Genomic DNA, 22,183 nt, shown 5'->3' on the forward strand with positions numbered 1-22,183 from the left:
TTTTCTTCTATGACTGAGTAGCATTCTGTTATATATATGTGTTATATATGTGTTTTATATGTGTTATATATATCTGTGTTATAGCTTCTTGATCTATTCATCTGTTGATGGGCATTTAGGCTGTTTCCATGTTTTGACAACTATGAATATTGTTGCTGGGAACATAGGGGTGCATGTATCTTTTTGAATTATAGTTTTTTTCCATATGTCCATGGATAGGATTGTTGAATCCTATGGTAATTTTAATTTTACATTTTAGAGGAAATTTCCTAATGTTTTCCATAGTGACTGTATCAACTTACTTTCCCACGAACAGTGTAGGAGTGTACCCATTTCCCCACACTCTCCCCAGCATTTATTACCACTCCAAATACAATTTGAGAGTCATGAAGAAACATGGACTAACAAAGATCATATTGGGTATTAGAAATCTTAACTAATTTAACTTCCTTAATGCAGTAGTTTGCTAGGGCTGTTATAACTAAATTTAAAAGATTGGATGGCATTAAAAACAGAAATTTATTTTCTCTCAGTTTGGCAAGCTAGAAGTCCAAGACCAGAGTTTTGTCAGGGCTGGTTTTCTTTAAGGCCTATCTGAACAGCTTGCGGATGCCCACTTTCTTGCTATGTCCTCTCATGGTCTTTCCTCTATATATGCACATCCTGCGTGCTTGCTAAGTCTCTTCAGTCGCGTCCTACTCTTTGTAACCTTATGGACTGTAGCTCATCAGGCTCCTTTGCCCATGAGATTCTCCAGGCAAGAATACTGAAATGGGTTGCCATGTCCTTCTCCAGGGGATCTTCCTGACCAGATTGAACTTGTGTCTCATGTCTCCTGCATTGGCACGCAGGTTCTTTTCCACTAGTGCCACTTGGGAAGCCCATATGTATATCCTAGGATCTCTTATTCTTATAAGGTGATCTGTCATATTGGATTAAGGCCCACTCTTATGATCTCATTTAATTAATTGCCTTTAAAAGATCTACCTTCAAATACTGTCAGACTTCAGTGTTTTAATAAAAGAGGAACACAGTTCAGTCCATGACACTGGTTTTTATAGACACATTGTTATACAGAACTAAGATTTAAAAAAAAAAAAAGCACTGTAAAAATCCTTAGCTTTACACATGACTTTGAATTTACACTGTGTTGATTTAACAATAAATAACATAGCAACCAATAAACATTCCTGAGTGTTTCCCTGGTTGCTCAGTAGTAAAGAATCCACCAGCAATGCAGGAGACACAGGTTTGATCCCTGGGTGAGGAAGATCCCCTGGAGGATGGCATCCTAACCCACTCCAGTGTTCTTACCTGGGAAATCCCAAGGACGGAGGAGCCTGGTGAGCTACAGTCCATAGAATTACAGAGTTGGATAGGACTGAAGTGATGGAGCTGCTGCTGCTGAAGCTAAGTCACTTCAGTCGTGTCCGACTCTGTGCGACCCCCATGGACGGCAGCCCACCAGGCTCCCCCGTCCCTGGGATTCTCCAGGCAAGAATACTGGAGTGGGTTGCCATTTCCTTCTCCAATGCATGAAAGTGAAAAGTGAAAGTAAGATCATTCAATCGTGTCCGACTCTTGGCGACCCCATGGACTGACAGGGGACAGGTTCCTCTGTCTGTGGGATTTTCCAGGCAAGAGTACTGGAGTGGGGTGCCATTGCCTTCTCCGAATTGATTGAGCAGGCACACACAAGTGCTTTCTTGGTGTAGGCAAAGTGTTAGGCTCTATGGATTTGAGATAAATAAGATCAGTTCCTTGGCCTCAATTCTTCTCTCAGAAACAAATGCAAAACACAAAACTAGAAATATATTCTGATAATTAGAGATGCTGTCCTAGTTCCAACTGATAACTTTCGGAGACATTTGTTGTATTATGCATAAATATAGGAAAGGTAAAGGATTCTGTATGGGTACATGTTATACAAAATATATAGTCCTTAGGATCAATGGCCAATTTTTTACTTTACCACCTTTAACAGATTTCTCGTTTACTGTAAGTACTGTCATCAATTTTCATTGCTCTACTCTTTCATCTTCTTTATTAAGCAATTCTGAAGACACTATGAGTATAATTTCATTCTTGACGTAATGAAAAAAATAGCTAGTACAAATTGCTAAAAATTTGAATGGAACAAAACTATATATATATAGTGAATGATAATTGGCTTTATGTTTTTCCTACATAAGCACTCTTATCTTCTGTCTTTACATTAAAATATTGTCTAACTATTAAACATAAATTTATGTGTATGGGTGTGTGTGTGTATGTATATGTATGAATGTGTGTATATATATATATATGTATATGTATATATGGCTTCCCTGGTGGCTCAGATGGTCAAGAATCTGCCTGCAATGCAGGAGACCTGGGTTTGATCCCTAGGTTGGGAAGATCCCCTGCAGAAGGGAATGGCTACCCACTTAAATATTTTTGTCCAGAGAATTCCATTGACAGAGGAGCCTGGAGAGCTACAGTCCATGGGGTCGCAAAGAGTCGGATACAACTCAGCGACTAACACTTGCCTTGCCTATATGTATGTATGTATGTATATATATATATATATATATATTTACCAGTAGGAACAGTGATATTCATCTTTACCTATTTTCACTTGATATTGATTTGACATCTTTCCTCACAACATATTAAAACCTACATTATTCTTTAGTAATATTCATATGAGTGTATGTAACAAATCATTTAATTTGTCTAGTGTGAAAGCTATACTTAGATTGTTCCAGATCTGCTGTTACCAAAAAAACAACAAAAAGAAGTATTTCCCTAAAATTTGTACCTACGTTTCTGCTACAGTGCCCTCTAAAACTTTTGAATGATTTAGCTCTTATCCTCAGATATTTTCTTAGGTAGCCAGCAATTATTCAATTTTCTTTGGACTCTTTATCCTATTGATCTCTAATTGGTCTGGCATTTTAGGAAATCTAAATCTTTAATTTTCTATGATGGGCATTACAAATGTCTTTTCAAGTCCCTCAGTCGACTCAGAAATTTATCAATATAAATCAATAGATAGAAATATTTTATATCTTTTAAAATATTATACATATAATTTCATATTTTAGAAAATTTCATACCAATAAAAAGTGAAGAGATGTAAGTATACAGTTGAGAGAAATAATAAAATAAACTTCTGTATGAATGGAACATATAAAGCAAGTTAAGAAATAGATCATTACAGTTCTTAGAAATGCTCTTCTGTCAGTAGAAACCACAAACCTGAATTTGGTGTATATTTTCTCGGAAATTTTACGTCTATCATTATATATGATTTCTTTAACATTCTACAATTTAATTTTCTAATATTATACATACAAACATAGAAATGTTACTTATGCAGAATAATTTTTAGGATGCAATCATGTGTTTTCTTTTTTTTAAAGCTCTGTAGAGAGTATTCTGTTGTATACCTGATGTTTTGTGTATCAACAACAAGCTACTTGGGCTTCCCAGGTGGCACTAGTGGTAAAGAATCTGCCTGCCAAGCAGGAGACATAGGAGGCATTCGATCCTTGGGTTGGGAAGATCGGCTGGAGGAGAGCATAGCAACTCACTGCAGTTTTCTTGCCTGGAGGATCCTATGACAGAGGAGCCTGGTGGCTATTGTCCATAGGTTTGCAGAGTTAGGCACAACTGAAGAGATTTAGCATGCACACAACTATTTATAATTTATTATATAATACTGCTATTATGAACATTCTTGTGTATGCCCTCTGTTGTAGAAGCAAACATGCCAACATGATAGAAACCATATATCTATGTTTAAATCTTTATCTGTATTTTCCCCTACTAGGTAGTTTCAGGCTTTTGTCAAAAAATTGTACTTTAACCAAAACTATACAAATTTTTACCTTAACCAACACAGCATTTTATTTCTCATCGTACCACATCTTTAGGCAGCATATTATTGAATGAGTTTTATTAATCAACGAGGAGTAATTGACATACCATAAAATTCACACATGTGCAATGATATTTATCAAGTTTACAAAGTTCAGCAACTGTCAACATGTTGTAATTTTATAATCTCCCAAAGAAATGATTTTTCTGAGCTTTGTCAAAGTGATAGATCTGAAATACTATCTGTGGTTTCATTTAGATTTCCTTCATTATTACTGGCTTGAGTAACTTTTCATATTTTATGGGCTATTTTTGTTTCTTTTCCATGAATATCCTTCTCTTGTTGTTAGTCCATTTTTTTTCTAAAGGGTTTCTTGTGTCTTCATTGTTGTTTCAATAAATTCTTTTTATCGTCTAGACAAGCCTTTGTTAGTTTCATGTACTGTAGACACTTTGGCAGTTTGTGATGTGCTTCTCGTTCTCTTAAATATCGTATGAAGACCTTTGGGTTTTAAACCTAATGAAGTAAAATAATTAGCCATATTCTTTTTTTAAACACTTGAGCAAATCCTTTCTTACTCTAAAAGCATAAAGATTTCCTTTTATATTGTCCTCAGAGAAATCATGGTTTTGCTTTTGAAGATTTTAATCTACTTAGTAATTTATTTTTCTGTATTTTGTATGTTGCTCTCAATTTCTCTTCTTTTTACCTTTCTTCTTTTGCTCTTCCTTCTTCCTCCTTCTCCCCTGTCTCCTTCCTTCTCTACCCCTCTTCTCTCCTTTTTTCTTCCTACTATTGCCCAGGGATACAGAGTTGTACCATTATAATTTATTCAAAGCTTTTTCTTTTTCCTACTTATCTGCAATGCTTCCTGTATCATTAAGAATTTTCACTACTTAAGTGGTTTTTCTTTGATTCATTATGATATTTGATTTCTTCTATGTTTGTTCTTGTTTCTAGCTTTATTAAGACATAACTGGACTTCCCTGGGGGTCCTGTGATTAAGACTCCATGCTTCCACTGCAGGGGGTATGGGTTCCTTCTCTGGTTGATGAATTCAGTTCCCACCTGATATATGGCATGGCCAAAAAAAAAAAAAAGAGGTAATTGACATATAACATTGTCAAAGTTTAAAGTGGACAGTGTGACAACTTGCTATACAGAGAAGTGTACAAAAATTTTCACCATAATAATAACCTCACATATTTATTTACTTTTGTGGTAAGAACATTCAATATCTACTCTCTTAGGAACTTTTGAGTATATAGTATTGTATTGTTAACCATACTATTAGTCACCATACTGAATATTATATCCCCAGAACTTATTCACCTCATAACTGAAAGTTTGTACCCTCTGATCAACATCTCCCTAAATTCCCCCATCCCTACTTGTTCTTGACAACCACCAATCTCCTCTCCTCTTTGAGATGGCTTTTTTTCTTTTTAAGACTCCACATTTCAGTGACATCATACGTTATTTGTTTTTCTCTGTCTGACATATTTCACTTAGCATAAGTTTCATTCATTTTTTCACAAATAGCAACATTCCACTCTTTTTCATTGCTGAGTAATATTCCATTGTATGTACATAGCACATTCTCTCTATTCACCCATCCAAAAGTAGAATTATGAACTGTAGCTAGAAGGGGCTGAAACTGAGTGTAGAGCCCTTTCAGGACCTCTGAGAACACAGACAGAAGTGTCTCCTACTGGATCCCTGAGCAGCAGGTGTGCAAATGGACTGTAGCTGTGATGGGGTTGCAGCTAAGTAGGGAACTCTTCAGCATCTCTGGGGACACCGCTTTTGAGTGTCTATTGCTTAGTCTGCATGTTACTATGACAGCTATCAGATGGTGGCTAGAAGGGGTTGAAACCAAGTCTGGAATCTTTACAGAATCTCTAGGTTGCCGATTAGAGTGATTCCCTCTGTGTCCCTGAACCCTCAGGGCTGTTGGCAGACTGGTCATGAGGAGACTGGAGTTCAGCACAGGAAACTTTCAGGACCCTGAGGTGCAGACAAGAGTGCTTCCTGCCTGGTTGCTCTGCCAGCTGGGCTACTTGAGGACTGTGGCTTGGACAGGAAATAGCCCAGTTATAGGGCCTTCTCAGAATCCACAGTCTGACCAAGTTTGTCCAACTTGCCTCTGGGGATCCCACAGGGTTTGAGCCAGCTGTTGGCCACTTCAAGGTCTATAGCTGGGACAGAGGTCTGGATGTTTATTACTCAACATGGAGTGGTCGAGTGGGCATGGCTCCTCTTGGTTTCCTTGGCATATAATGTTAGTAACAGAGCCAAAGAGAAACATACTATAGCTGAGTTCTCAGTGGTACAGAACTTGTTGCCATGTCTGCAGCCTGGAACCCACTCTCTGGATCAGTCATCTGGTTGCAAGCCTCCCTCTCAAAAGGTCATTTTCTGTCTTGGACTGTACCCAGATTTCACAATCTCCTGTCTGAATCTCAGGGCTCCCACAAGACACATATATCTGTGAATAAATGCCAAATCATTGTTGTTAGGGGCGGGTGGGGGTACATGATGGGTATCTTATTTGGTCATCCTGTTCAAAATATCTGGAAGGATAACAGCCTCTCTCCTAGTATCTCTTCTGGAATACCTTGATTATTCTTAGCCCTTTGCTCTTCTAAATAGATTTCTAAAATTAAATGTGAAATTCTAAAAAAAAAAAATGTTAAGTTTCATGAATCTTGGGATTTTGAGATTTAGTGAGAAATACAAGGAATCACAGTGAATCAGTGGGTAAAGAATCCTTCTGAAATGCAGGAGATGCAGGAGACAGGGGTTCTATCTCTGAGTCGGGAAGATCCCTTGGAGGAGGGCATGGCAACTCACTCCAGTATTCTTACCTGGAGAATCCCAGGGACAAAAGAGCCTGGCTGGCTACAGTCCATAGATTCACTTTATGACTGAAGTGACTGAGCATGCACGCATGCGCAAGGAATCTATAGATAAATTTGGAGAGAATGAACAACTCTGTGAATTTTTATTTTCTTATCAATGAGCATAACAGCTCTATTTATTTTCCATAAAGGGTTTCAGCAAGACTTTATAATTCTAATCTGCATATTTTATGAATCTCTTCTAAAATTATTCAAAATTATAAGTTGAAATACACAGTTTAGTTATACTCAATTCATACACAGAAATTGTAGCTGCCATTTCATCTTTTTTATATTATTGAAATAATCAAACTCTCACATTCATTCTAATAACAAAACTGTATATTCTTCTGAAGTAAACAGAGTTTCAGGTTATCTAAAGAGACATTCAAGAGCAGAGACTCAGAATTGGAAATCACCACAGGAACTAGACCCTGGGTAGGAACACCTGAACTGTAATTAATGAGTTGCTGGAAATTTATTGTGGACAAACTTGAAATCTTAAAAATCCAGTGGGAACAAGTCATAGGGTTCAGTTCAGTTCAGTCACTCAGTCATGTTCAACTCTTTGTGAACCCATGGATTGCAGCACGCCAGTCTTACCTGTCCATCACAAACTCCCAGAGCTTGCTCAAACTCATGTTCATTGAGTCGGTGACACCATCCAACCATGTCACTCTCTGTCATTCCCTTCTCCTCCTACCTTCAATCTTTCTCAGAATCAGGGTCTTTTCCAATGAATCAGTTCTTCGCATCAGGTGGCCAAAGTACTGGAGTTTCAGCTTTAGCATCAGTCCTTCCAAATGAATATAAAGGACTGATTTTCTCTAGGATTGACTGGCTTGATGTCCTTGCTGTCTAAGGGACTCTCCAGAGTCTTCTCCAAACCACAGTTCAAAAGCATCAATTCTTTGGCACTCAGCTTTCTTTATGGTCCAACTCTCACATCCATACATGACTACTGGAAAAGCCATAGCTTTGACTAGACAGAACATTGTTGCCAAAGTAATGTCTCTGCCTTTAATATGTTGTCTAGGTTGGTCATAGCTTTTCTTCCAAGGAATAAGCATCTTTTAATTTCATGGCTGCAGTCACCATCTGCAGTGATTTTGGAACCCAAGAAAATAAAGTCTGTCACTGTTTCCATTGTTTCCCCAACTATTTGCTGGGGAAATGGTGATGGGACCAGATGCCATGATCTTGGTTTCTTGAATGTTGAGTTTTAATACAGCTTTTTCACTCTCCTCTTTCCCTTTCATCAAGAGGCTTTTTAGTCCCTCTTCACTTTCTGCCATAAGGTTAGTGCAATCTACATCTCTGAGGTTATTGATATTTCTCCTGGCAATCTTGATTCCAGCTTGTGCTTCAGTCAGCCCTGCATTTAGCATGATATACTCTGCATAGAAGTTAAATAAGCAGGGTGACAATATACAGCCTCAATGTACTCCTTTCCCGATGTGGAACCAGTTTGTTGTTCCATGTCCAGTTCTAACTGTTGCTTCTTGCCTGCATGCAGATTTCTCAGGAGGTGGTCAGGTATTCCCATCTCTTAAAGAATTTTCCAGTTTGTTGTGGTGCACATAGTCAAAGACTTTAGTGTAGTCAATAAAGCAAAAGTAGACTTTTTCTTTTTTTTTGGAATTCTCTTGTTTTTTCAATGATTCAGATGTTGGCAATTTTATCTCTGATTCCTCTGCCTTTTCTAAATCCAGCTTGAACATCTGGAAGTTCTAGGTTCATATACTGTTGAAGCCTAAATTGGAGAATTTGCTAGTGTGTGTGATGAGTGCAGTTGTGCAGTAGTTTAAGCGTTTCTTGACATTGCCTTTCTTTGGAACTGGAATGAAAACTGACCTTTTCCAGTCCTGTGGCCACTGCTGAGTTTTCCATATTTGCTGGCCTATTGAGTGCAGCACTCTCAAAGCATCATCTTTTAGGATTTGAAATAGCTCAACTGGAATTCCATCACCTCTACTAGCTCTGTTCATAGTGATGCTTCCTGTGGCCCCCTTGTCGTCACACTCCAGGATGTTTGGCTGTAGGTGAGTGATCACACCATCATGGTTATCTGGATCACAGAAGAACTATACAAAAAAGATATTAATGACCTGATCAGAGGGGAGTCCCCACAATATTGTGAGATTTCTTTCCAGGAGCTCAACCAGTTTTTCATAATAAAAATCAAAGAAATAGCCTTTGCTTCCAGTTAGGGAAAGAGGAAAAGAATCATTTTGAAAGAAGTCAGAGCCCTCTGTTCATCCTAACAAGTCTGTCCTCAGGGTAAACTAGTTAACTGGTTCACACTGTGCTAGGGATTATCAGAGCCTAACTGACCGGAGGCAAGAAGAATACCTGACTCCAAGCCCCTCTAAACTACTGGATGGAAAAGGGATATACCCAACTCCAGACCATCCTGCCCCATATAAAGTGGGAGAAAAACCTGAGAGATAGTTTTGAAGAATACAGAGGCTTAGAGTCAGTAAAATACTGAGACTAATCTTAAGACCATAGAATGCTTCTCTCCCCAATTCACCACTGCCTTTCAAATGCCTGTTTACAATAGTCTCTTTCATCCAGTTATATCATGTCTTACTATCAAGTGAAAATTACAAGGCACATCAAAAGGCAAAAACACACTTTGAGTAGACAGAGCAATCATCAGAACCAGAGATGGCAAGAATGCTATAATTATCAAAACAAGGTTTGAAATCAACATTGATTAATATGCTAAGGGATCTAATGGATAAAGTAGACAGTATGTAAGAACAGATGTTCTGAATAAACAGAGAGATGCAAATCCTGAGAAAAAGCCAAAAAGAAGAGATAAAAACATTGTAGCAGGAATGAATTCAAAGATAAAATTATACTGACATACTTTATAGTCATTTCTAGACGACAGAAGCTGAGGGGATAATTTCTATCACATTCAAAAAAAAGTTAGAAATTTCTGCTCCGTGAAAGACAAGGTCAAGAGAAAGAAATGCAAGACATTGAATAGAAGACAATGTCTGCAAAAGACATGTCTGGTAAAGAGCCAAAATGTTTTTTAAAAACACAACACCCCAAGAAGAAATAATGACACCTGATTAAATAGTGGGACAAAGATAATAATGAACTGCACAAAAAGATAGATATTTGACAAATAAGTATATAAAAAATGCTCCATGTAATTTTTTTGGAAAGAGATGCAGATTGTAATGATAACAGTGAGATAACCATTGCACATCTATTAAAATGGCTAAAATGCAGATCACTGACAACTCCAAAAGCTCGGAAGTTGTGAAACAGAAGCTATGGCTAGTGGGATATAAAATGGTGCAGTCACTTGGGGAACACTTGGTGGTTTCTTATAAAAGTAAACCAATTCTTACATACTATCACACTTCTTGGTATTTACTCAAAGGAATTGAGAACTTATGTTTACACAAAATGTGCATATTTATAGTTATTTATAGAAATTTCATTCATAACTGCCCAAACTTGGAATAAATCAAGTGGTGAATGAATAAACAGTGGCAGATCTAAAGAAGGAATATTATTCAGCTCTAAAAAATGAGTTATCAAGTCTCAGAAAAACATCAAACCATGGGAGCACCTTTAGTATATTATTAAGGAAAAATTCCAGGCTGAGAAGTCTATGTACTGAATGATTCAAACTCTGACATTCTGTAAAGGCAAAACTATTGAGACAACAAAAAGATCAGTGGTTGCCAGGGTGTGGGATGAAAGTGGGGTATTAATACGCAGAGCACAAAAGAATTTGGGAACAGTGAAAATTCTCTGTATGATACCATAATGATTGATACATGTCTTTATTATTTGTCTAAGATCACTCAATTTATACTCGGTGTTAATTATTATGTAAACCATGAACTTTGGGTGATTATAATGTTTCAGTGTGAGTTCATCAACTGTAACAAATGTACCATTCTGTTGGAGATGTTGATAATGGGATAGTCTATGCAAGTGTGAAGACAAGTATATGTGGGAAATATCTCCACTTTTCCTTCAATTTTGCTATCATCCAAAATTGCTCTAAAAAATAAGGTATTAATTCATAGACTGTGATACAGAAATCATACATGTTAGTTTTCTAGCATGTCTTTAAAAGAAATAAATAGTCTAGAAAGCCTAGTAAGGTTGTCTCTGGATTAATATCTACAGCTTGCATGAGTTACCACTGAGAGATTTGTACCTGTCCTCTGCTGAATACCGCAATCTGTCTCATCTACAATGTAGCATTTTGTCATACATTTAGGCTCCCTCTAAGAATTCTCTGAAATTAAAAGGTATCTCAGTAGACTCATCATGAAGGATTAAAATAATAGATTCAAACAGCAACAATATTTCCATGGTAATTCAAATTTAGTGGCCATGGATCAATTATTTGTAAATTTTCTATTGTGGTTATAACTCATTTTGTGTAACAAAATAATAACAAAAAAAAAGATTGATGGTAAAGTTTAATTCCATATTTTTGTTTTACAGGTCCTCAGCCTAACATTTAGAATGTCTTAAGAAATTTAAAACTTTTTCATACTTTAGCACAATTTTGTTCTTGCGTTGATATGTATTTCATACTGTGCATAACTGTTTCAAATAAAGAATTTTAGTATACTAAGTATGCTAAAATACTAAGTACTTTACTAAGTACTAAGTACTTTACTTAAGTACTAAGTATACTTTAGTGTACTAAAATACTTTAAGTTATGTCTTTCAAAAATATTTCAAAAATATGATTTCTCCTAAGGACTTAGTAATCAAGACATGATGTCACACACATGGAGCAACACATCTAAAAAACATAAGCATGTTTGTGGGGAAACTGTGGTGTTTTGTTCTCATCCAGTCTTTGGCAATTTCACGCTAAGTGTCCTTGGAAATGGCTTTTTTATTACCAAGTTAAATCATTGCCTCTATAACTTCAACTGAGCAAGTGAGCACACACATGCACATAAAACTACTGACATATATCCAAACACTACAAAATAGTAGCAATTCTTCAAAAAGGATATTCAACCTGGAGTACATAAAAGCACCATTTCTGAATAGAATCTTTAAGAAAGGAGCATTCTCGTCTGAATTTTTCTTTACTTAGATGCAACACATATTTTTTGTGTATACAAATGATTGACTGAGTAATTTGTAAGTACTTGTTCTTTACAAATATCCTAAAATGAATATATAGAATCTATCCTTTTCATAAAACATCATTTAAAGGTGACACTCAAATGTGTGATACTAGTAATCCATGCATGTGTAATCTGCATTACAAAGGGGGTTGTATTAGGTTTAAGTTACTCAGGGATTTCCTATGGAGAAAATAATAGCAAATCAATGAAGGGATGAGATTTGACTCAGCAATACAAGGTAAATTGATACTGGTGGGATTCTTCAACAGTGTGAGTGAACCCGAAACTAACAAGCCGAAAGGTAGAAAGATAGTCCTGATTGGAAATTAGAAAACCCCTGAGAGCTGATTTGGTGTTTATGGTGGTTTAGTTGCTAAGTCATGTTTGACTCTTGTGACCACATGGACTGCAGCCTCCCAGACTTCTCTGTCCAAGGGATTTCCCAGGCAAGAATACTGCAATGGGTTGCCATTTCCTTCTCCAGGAGCTCTTCCAGACCCAGGGATCAAACCCAAGTCTCTAGTATTGCCGGTGGATTCTTTACTGTTGAGTCATCAGGGAGGTCCTTTGTGTTAATAGGATGCAGCTAATCTGCCATGCGGAGAAGGCAATGGCGCCCCACTCCAGTGTTCTTGCCTGGAGAATCCCAGGGATGGGGGAGCCTGGTGGGCTGCCGTCTATGGGGTCACACAGGGTCAGACACGATTGAAGTGACTTAGCAGCAGCAGCAGTAGCAATCTGCCATGGGTCATTTGATTGGAGAGAAACCATGAGTATGAAATCCATCAGTACTTGGAGTTGTGGTTAAATTTTTTGATTGAATTTATTTCCTGAAAGAACTTATTTTTGTCAAAGAATTGTATTTTTATTTGATTTTATTGAGTTTATTTTATTTTACATACTACTATTCTTTTCCTACCTAAACATTCTTTCTCCCTCCCTCCCACTTCCCATCCTTCCTCTCTACCTTTCTATCTTCTTTCCTTTCTTCCTTCCTTCTCTTCCTCCATCTTTCATTAATACTTTAAGTTTCACTTCCTTTTACCGTCTAAATGTGATAAGTAATCAAGAGTTCCTTCATAGAACATCAGAAAATCAGTGGTGCAATTTTTTCCCAGCAAATATGTATGCTAATAAGTTCAAGCCTACTTCCTTCATTTTCTCCAGGAAGACCCACTACGCTATGTGAGACCATGGGGAAAGCAGAGATTTGGCTCATCAGGACATACTGGGATTTTGAATTTCCTCGTCCATACTTACCAAATTTTGAGTTTGTAGGCGGACTGCATTGTAAGCCGGCCAAACCATTACCTAAGGTAGGTCTAATACAGTGGAAAGCTCTTTCGTACTTTATATAATATCCTGATTTTCTTTTAAAGCTTGCAGTATTTATGACAGAGATATGCTTGCTGTTGAATTGCTTCATTTTCTACTTCAAATCTACTTTCAAAATCATAAGAGAAGTCTCTTATGAATAATGTTACTCTTTTTGACTTGAATACTTAATCAGAAGGATGAAATCTTCCAAGTGGCATGTTAAAAATATCAGTGTGTCCATAGTGTAGACATTGGATTGAAAAACAGGAAGCTTGAAACTTGGTTATCATTAAGGAGACTGCAGCTGTCTTCCTGAGAAGCATGATGCAGTTATAAATAGGGACATTTACTATGGTCATTTGAGTGATAAAGATACTTTCATAAAAGCTAAGTGTTGATGGGAGACACGGAACCAGACAGGGCTTCTTGGAAAGCAGTAGACTTTACTGAGCCAGGAAAGAATTGCTTGAAAAAACTTTTTTGAGATGACAATGATATGTTCAATTTCAAATTCACTTTAAGAAGGCAAAGGAATTTTCAGGTGAAGATTTCTAAAAATCATCTGGTTAGTACAAGATTTCAGTCTCAGCTGAGAGTGCTGGAAATAAATTTGGGAGTCATTAATGTAAATTAGAAATCATAACTGAGAAACTGAAATGCTGAATTGGCTCTTTATGACTGTGATATCAGGAATTTTTTGGAGTAAAAAAGAAAATCATGCACCCATATTCCAATGTTATCAAGAATAAATAAGGACTGCCAGAAATATCAAAAGAAAGCAATATTTAGAAGCATAAAAAGAGAATAGTAGGTAAACATAGTAAGAATATTTTACTTAACTATATTCATCAACAGGCAGTGAAGAGACAGATATTTATTTGTTTGTGTTGTGGGTAAATGAGCATACTCTTTGTACAAGAGGGCAGGTTAAATGATGTTCCCATGAGTTCTTGATTTCACTTTAGGGGAAGGTGAATATTGAAGTTTAAAATTTCACTTCCCAATTGTGAATATGTGTTTCATGCCAATAGGTTATAGCTAAAGACAAGCTCCACTGAGTGTTATTACTGGAGATAAGAAACCAATATCTAAAAAAAAAAAAAAAAAAGAAACCAATATCTAAAATAAATAAAGGTACAGAAAGATGCATGACATATTCCATGGCTCACTTGCCACATCATTATGTTTATCATTCCACTCCCACTTTTCACATGCAGGAGATTTCAGAAAAATAGCTCAGACATGTTTCATAAGAGGGGAAATGTATTCCATTCCAAAACTCAGTTATTAATATAGATATCTCAGCAATATGAACACCAATCATGGCTTATCTTTCTCATGAAAGAATTGTGCCAAAAAAAAAAAAAAAGAGAGAGAAAGAATTATGCCAATCACTGGACACACAAAATAGAAAAGCAGTGAAATTAAACTAAGAAACCAAATCAAACAGATAAGTATATAATTATTATACACAGGTATGTGTGTCTATGTCTCTCTGTGTGTGTGTGTATGTGTGATGTTTTTTTATTCAATCACTGTCTTTGTAGGGAGATGAATCATAAAGATAAAACACCAATTCCTAGGACATCAGCTATTCTCTTAACTTTAACTGAGCTAAAAAGAGTGATCTGCTTTTATTTATGGCATTGTCCTTTCCCTGATAATTTTACTAGATTTTAACTGCGAAACACCAGTGGTTGCAGGATAACAATGAATAGTTACAAAGAGATGACACATCTCTAGAAGGTGACATTCACATAGATAATGAGGAAGACCTCAATCCCAGACTTTGCTGTCCCCAATTTGCACAACTTCCCAGGTAGCGCTGGAGGTAAAGTACCCACCTGCCAATGCAGGAGACTGGGTAAGATATGTGAGTTTGATCCCCAGATCAGGAAGTTTCCCTGGAGGATGAAATGGCACCATGGTGGGCTCCAGTCCATGAGGTTGCAAAGAGTTGGACATGACTGGAGCAACTTAGCATGCAAGTGATCATCAAGAGAAGTTTATTTGCAGAGAAATGTATAATTTACTTCTGTTCTAAGACTCACATTTTGGGCACGTAGTTAGTGTCACACTCTTGTGAGACAGAAGCACTGTCTCTTAAGTATTATGATGATTGTAACAGGTTTTCACTGCATTATCTTTTTTTCAAATATATTACTATGTATAGCAATTGTTTAAAATCCTTTTATCCCTTTTAAACAGGGAAATGATAAACACGAGGAAAATATCCTAGATGCCTAACAGAAAGCTAGATAAAATTATTCAAAAGGTATTGACTATAAACTGGGATGCTAAAATTTTTAAGCCTAATTCAGAATCCTTCTTTGGGCTTTCTTCCAAAGAATATTTTTACAAGTTTGCAGACGGGTCTGTTGGCTCATAAAATTAAACTTTGGGAGTAATAGTTCCATGCACCATGAGAACATCTGCCTTTTATCACCTATTCATTTTGTATAATGGTTTGGTTTCATGTTTTTATTGTGTAATTACCCATTGTATATTTAGCCCATCATTTCAGAAATACATTTCCTCCTAACAAGACTAGATGGTTCTATATGGCAGAAGACAGAATCAGTCTAACAATGTCCCTCACACATCTCTTGAGTCTTCTAATTTAGAAGTGTAAGAGAGCCTTTTCTCCCCAGTAATTGGCACTTATGTAATAAATATAATTTTGTTTATGTGTTCAGTTGTTCGGTCACATCTGACTCTGCAATCCCATGGACTGCAGCTTGTCTGTCCTTCACTGTCTCCCAGAGTTTGCCCAAACTCATGTCCATTGAATTAATAATGCAATAAAATATAATCTTATCCCTGCAGGAAATGGAAGAATTTGTCCAAAGTTCAGGTGAAGATGGTATTGTGGTATTTTCTCTGGGGTCAATGGTCAAAAATCTCACAGAAGAAAAAGCCAATCGCATTGCCTCAGCTCTTGCCCAGATTCCACAAAAGGTTAGTATAAACTCCAATCCTGGTGAGCAGAGTCACTTTGCAATTGTAGAGAGTGGGTGGCTATTAGTATTCTTTCCAGATAAAAGTTGTAAGTCATCCTTCATTGAACAAAACTGGCACCACCTTTAAGTAAAAATGTCTCAAAAGATTCAAATGTATCTTGTATTCAAATGTATCACTTTACCACTTTCTTACTGAACCTTCACATTACTATAAAAATATATCTTTTCATGAAGTCATTTATTTTCAATGACATAGAGATGAAATAATAAGATTCTAGTAATTTTTCCATATCAGTTAACACTTACCAGCACTTATTAAATGCCAGATACTCTGCCACATCTGTTATACACATAATCTTATTTAATTCTTAGATTGCCCATTATGAGGTAGTGGTTTCCTCTGATCATGTACACATCCCAGGAAACTGAGGCTTATAGGGGTGAAATAATCTGCTGAGGACCACACAATTAGTATATGGTAGTATTATATCTGTTGGACTCCAGGGAGCATAGCCTTAACCTCTCTGTTATTCTGCTGGCCATACTGTCCACTCCAGAAAAATGAATACACCATCCCAACCATGGTCTTTCAAAGAGGACAGGCAAGATTCCTTGAAAGATCTGAGAACCAAGTCACCTTCATAATGGGGAAAAAAACCCAGAAAGTGCAGTCCCATCTTCAAGGAGCATACAACCAAATAAAAAGACTAGATCAACATACATACTAATGGAAGAGTGGCCCAGACAGATGAAACTGACTGTCTAGATATGCACTCATTTGTTTAGACAGCTATACCTCAGTCAGTTGATACATGTACCCTATTGCCTTCAGTTCACTTCAGTTGCTCAGTCATGTCCAACTCCTTGTGACCCCATGGTCTGCAGCACGTCAGGCCTCCCTGTCCATCGCCAATTCCCAAAGTAATGTCCATTGAGTTGGTGATGCCATCCAACCAACTCATTTTCTGTCATCCCCTTCTCCTCCTGCTTCAATCTTTTCCAGCATCAGGGTCTTTTCTAGTGAGTCAGCTCTTTGCATCAGGTAGTCAAAGTATTGGAGTTTCAGCTTTAGATTCAGTCCTTCCAAATGAATATTCAGGACTGATTTCCTTTAAGATGGGCTGGTTGGATCTCCTTCAAGTCCAAGGGATTTGAACAAGAGTCTTTTCCATCACCACAATTCAAAAGCATCAATTCTTCAGCAATTAGCTTTCTTTGTGGTCCAACTCTCACATCCATACACGACTACCGGAAAAACCATAGCTTTGACTAGACAGACCTTTGTTGGCAAAGTAATGTCTCTGCTTTTTAATAAGCTGTCTAGGTTGGTCATAGTTTTTCTTCCAAGGAGCAAGTGTCTTTTAATTTCGTGGCTACAGTCACCACTTGCAGTGATTTTGGAGCCCAAAGAAATAAAAGTCTGTCACTGATTCCACTGTTTTTCCATCTATTTGCCATGAACAGATGGGACCAGATGCCATGCTATGATCTTAGTTTTCTGAATGTTGAGTTTTAAGCCAATTTTTTCACTCTCCTCTTTCACTTTCATCAAGAGGCTCTTTAGTTCTTCCTTGCCTTTTGCCATAAGGGTGGTGTCATCTGCATATTTGAGGTTATTGATATTTCTCCTGGCAATCTTGATTCCAGCTTGTGCTTTATCCAGCCCAGCATTTCTCAAGATGTACTCTGCATATAAGTTAAATAAGCAGGGTGACAATATACAACCTTGACGTACTCCTTTCCCTATTTGGAACCGGTCTGTTGTTCCATGTTCCATTCTAACTGTTGCTTCCTGATCTGCATACAGATTTCTCAAGAGGCAGGTCAGTTGGTCTGGTATTATCATCTCTTTCAGAATTTTTCAGAGTTTGTTGTGATCCACACAGTCAAAGGCTTTGCTACAGTCAATAAAGCAGAAGTAAATGTTTTTCTGGAACTCTCTTGCTTTTTTGATAATCCAACAGATGTTGGATATTTGATCTCTGGTTCCTCTGCCTTTTCTAAAACCAGCTTGAACATCTGGAAGTTCACAGTTCATGTATTGCTGAAGTCTGGCTTGGAGAATTTTGAGCATTACTTTACTAGTGTGTGAGATGAGTGCAATTGTGATACCTCACAATTTGAGCATTCTTTGGCATTGCCTTATTTTGGGATTAGAATGAAAACTGACCTTTTCCATTCCTGTGGCCACTGCTGAGTTTTCCATATTTGCTGGCATATTGAGTGCAGCACTTTCACAGCATCATCTTTCAGGATTTAAATAGCTCAACTGGAATTCCATCACCTCCACTAGCTTTGTTCATAGTGATGCTTCCTAAGGCCTGCTTGACTTCACATTTCTAGGTGTCTGGCTCTAGGTGAGTGATCACACCATCATGATTATCTGGGTCGTGAACATCTTTTTTGTACAGTTCTTCTGTGTATTCGTGCCACCTCTTCTTAATACCCTATATGCCTTGCACCATGCTAAATGCTTTACATCTGCTGTTTTAAATGTCTTTTCTTCTGTGCTAAAGTTCACATAATAGAAAACATACTATTTTAACCACATTTAGCTACAGTTCAGTGATACTAAGTATATTCACATTGTTAAGCAACTGTTGCCATCATCCATCTCCTGAATGTTTCACCTTCTTAAACTGAAACTCCGTCCCCATTGAACACTAACTCCTCATTCTCCTTCCCAACTTCCTCTAATAAAATTATAATTTTTGAAGTCTTACCACTTGCACTGCCTCTTCCCTAAAGTTTTCAGATATGTCAGCTTCAAGGTTCAGGAAAAGAGAGGTTACACAGAGAGTAGCGGGAATCACATTCTAGAATATTCTCCACATTTCTCGACTTTAGTAGAACTCAAGGTGTAACTGGTTTAGAAATAGAAGCCTAATCTTTCTAAATTGAATTTTCTACAGTGAAAATCCTACATGTTAAAAATCCTAATCTACAGTTAAAATCTACAGTTAATCCTATCTACAGTTAAAAATCCTAATGTTGTCAGCGTATATTTTCTGCTTTATGACATTCAACCAACTTTAATTTTGTTTATTCTAGATTTCTACTCTTTATATACTCTCATTCATGAAGCATCATCTCTTTATATTTTTATGTTAAAGTACATAAAACTCTATAATTGTAAGTGTACTAATTAGCCCTATTAAAACTCTATATTTTTTAGTTTAGACTGTTCTGTTAAAGAGGTTGCCACCAGTTAACATTTAATCTGAACTTTTTCATACAGAGTTCCCAAAAGAAAAATAATTATGTAACAAGTGGTTAGCATCCTAGCAAGATATTTCATTAAATATTGGAATATAAACAAATCCTCTATCTCATCTCCCCTCAGAAACAAACAAACAAACAAAAAAAGTGAAAGTGAGAAAAGGAAAGAGAGAGAGAGAGAGGAAGAAAGACAGAGAGGGAAAGAAAGAGAAAGAAGGAAAGAAAAAGAAAGAAGGAGAGGAAAGAAGGATGGAAGGGAGGGAAGGAAGATAACAAATCATCATCCAAAAAGCAGACTTCCTGTGATAGTTGAAAGGAACATATCAATACAGAAGAGGTAGTTTGCAAACATTGAGATAAAGTAAAACTAATTGCCTTTAACCATTTTGCCTTTACCTTTTTTAAAAGGGCTTGCACTAAGTCTATTAAGAGGTTTTGGAAGTGAGACTGCGGGTGAAGAAATAGAAAATAAATAGGACTAGTAGGAAGAACATGAGGGTTAAAATGCATTAAAACAAACATGATTACTATGTAAATTTACTTGTCATGAGGCCATCCTAACTGGCAATTAGTTTTACTTTATCTCAATGTTATCAAACTACCTCTTTTGTATTGATACGTTCCTCTCAACTATCATAGAAAGTAGGTGGACTACAAAGTATCTGGGGAAAAGTATGTGGGGAAAGTAAAGTTGCTCAGTCGTGTCCTACTCTTTGCAACCCTGTGAACTGTAACCTACCAGGCTCCTCCATCCATGGGATTCTCCAGGCAAGGATACTGGAGAGGGTTGCCATTTCCTTCTCTAGGGGATCTTCCCGAACTCGGGTCTCCCACATTGCAGGCAGACGCTTTACCCTCTGAGCCACCAGGGCAGTCCGAATATGTGGGGAAGTTGCCCATAAATGCTTCCTACCAGGTGGTGCTAGTGGTAAAGAACCCATGTGCCAATGCAGGAGACAGACACGGGTTCGATCCCTGGGTCAGGAAGGTCTCCTGGAGGAGAACACAGCAACACACTCCAATGTTCTTGCCTGGGGAATCCCATGGACAGGGAGCCTGGCAGGCTACAGTCCATAGAGTCACACAGAGTCAGACGCAACTGAAGCAACTTAGCTTCCAGCTATGCACAGAACGGGCAGGTTTTCGTGCCACCGGCCATCCACTGAGGGAAGAGCAAGATGCCCAGAACTCAGAATTTGGAGAAGGACTTGGGCACCCTTCTCCTCTTCAGCCTGGGATGTTAGGTCACTCAATAAGTCAATGTCTCAGTGCTGATGCCAATTAGCACTGAGATGCCAATCCATGTCCACTTTCCTGCCTGGGATGTCCTTGTAGCCTTAGCCTGGGGAACAAGAGTCAGCCTTTTAGGCTACCTGAAAAAAAATCACCTATGTCCTGTCTCTGGGGGCATCTCAGGTGGTGCTAGTGGTAAAGAACCCACCTGCCAATGCAGGAGTCATAAGAGATGCAAGTTTGCTTCCCGGATTGAGAAGATCCCCTGAAGGATGTCGTGGCAACCCACTCCAGTATTCTTGTCTGGCGAATCCCATGGACAGAGGAGCCTGACAGGCTATGGCCCACAGGATCACATAAAGTTTGACAAGAAAAAAGTGACTTAGTGCACATGCATGCCTCCTGTCTTTAGAAAAGAGCTGCTGGTTTCCACCATCAGATTCTTCTCCACTGGATCCTCAGCCTCTCTCTCAGGCACAGACAGCTACAACTTTGCTTAGAATAAAATCCTTCTTGATCAACTACCATGCAACCTTTATCATAATCATAAATAACTAAAGCAGATGATGAAAGTGAAGAATGTTTGCACTTGTCCCAATTTGAGAACTGAGGTACAGAGTTGATTCCAAGAAAGCAGGGAATATCTGAAGCTGTGGAATATTACTGTCATGCCCTGGAGCTCTTTGGGGAGGAAATCAAGCTGTGCTTTTCTCTCCTTTGGCAATTCCTGTTAAAATACAAAGAAATATGGAGGAGCATTATGCCCATGACCCTTTCTATTCAATTATATTCTTACACACAAGAAAGTAATATGCATTCATGTCAGCAATAAAATATTTGAAAACAAAATAATGGTTATAGATTAAAAATGATATATCTTGAATATCAAAAAAGTTTACTTAGAACATGATCTAGTTCTCTTAAATTAAAAAAAGAAAACTTACAAATTATAATTTTAATTTATCCTTTCAGAACATCAAGTGGTATTTGCTGTTTTCAGATTTTGGGACAGACTTTTTCTTCAAAAACTTTCTTCACAATATTTTTTGTTTATGATTTTTAAGTTAGAGTTAACTGCTGTAAAAGATATACATGAACGTGTCCATTATTTGAACCTTTTATAAACTTCTGTTTACCTCATATAACACCTCAGCACAGGCTTTCAAATAGCAAAACAAAGAAACAATCAAAAAATTGGTATGGACTATATGATTTCTAAATAACTCTATAGCCTTAAACTGCCTTAATTTTTTTTGATTTGTTTGTTTTACTTCACAATTAAAGCACTGTCTTCCACAGGTTTTATGGAGATACAAAGGAAAGAAGCCTGCCACGTTAGGAGCCAATACTCGGCTCTATGACTGGATACCACAGAATGATCTTCTTGGTAAGAACAAGGAAATTCAATAAACAAGTTAACTATTTAAATTTCCACATTTTACTTGCACTTTTAAGCACATATAATTAAAGAATTGGTCATTAAGTTTATAGATTGATACTTCCTCTGATTCTCAAAAGGGGATCTTCATTTAAGACTCTCATCATTCTTCAAATTTCAAT

General features: G+C 37.3%; 1 protein-coding gene across 3 annotated transcripts in view; it reads left to right on the forward strand.

Moving 5' to 3' along the window:
• The window catches only part of LOC133058532 (UDP-glucuronosyltransferase 2A2), a 41,916-nt gene that overhangs the window by 16,048 nt on the left and 3,685 nt on the right, over positions 1 to 22,183 (forward strand). For 2 of the 3 annotated variants that reach the window (XM_061145233.1, XM_061145232.1), the window contains exons 2-4: positions 13,062 to 13,210; positions 16,038 to 16,169; positions 21,923 to 22,010. In XM_061145233.1, coding sequence (XP_061001216.1) covers positions 13,062 to 13,210; positions 16,038 to 16,169; positions 21,923 to 22,010 — 369 coding nt within the window. The remainder of the gene's footprint in view (positions 1 to 13,061; positions 13,211 to 16,037; positions 16,170 to 21,922; positions 22,011 to 22,183) is intronic. The other variant, XM_061145235.1, reaches the window with a different exon arrangement.

This window comes from Dama dama, chromosome 6 (genome assembly GCF_033118175.1).
Source record: "Dama dama isolate Ldn47 chromosome 6, ASM3311817v1, whole genome shotgun sequence".
Classification (NCBI taxonomy): domain Eukaryota; kingdom Metazoa; phylum Chordata; class Mammalia; order Artiodactyla; family Cervidae; genus Dama; species Dama dama.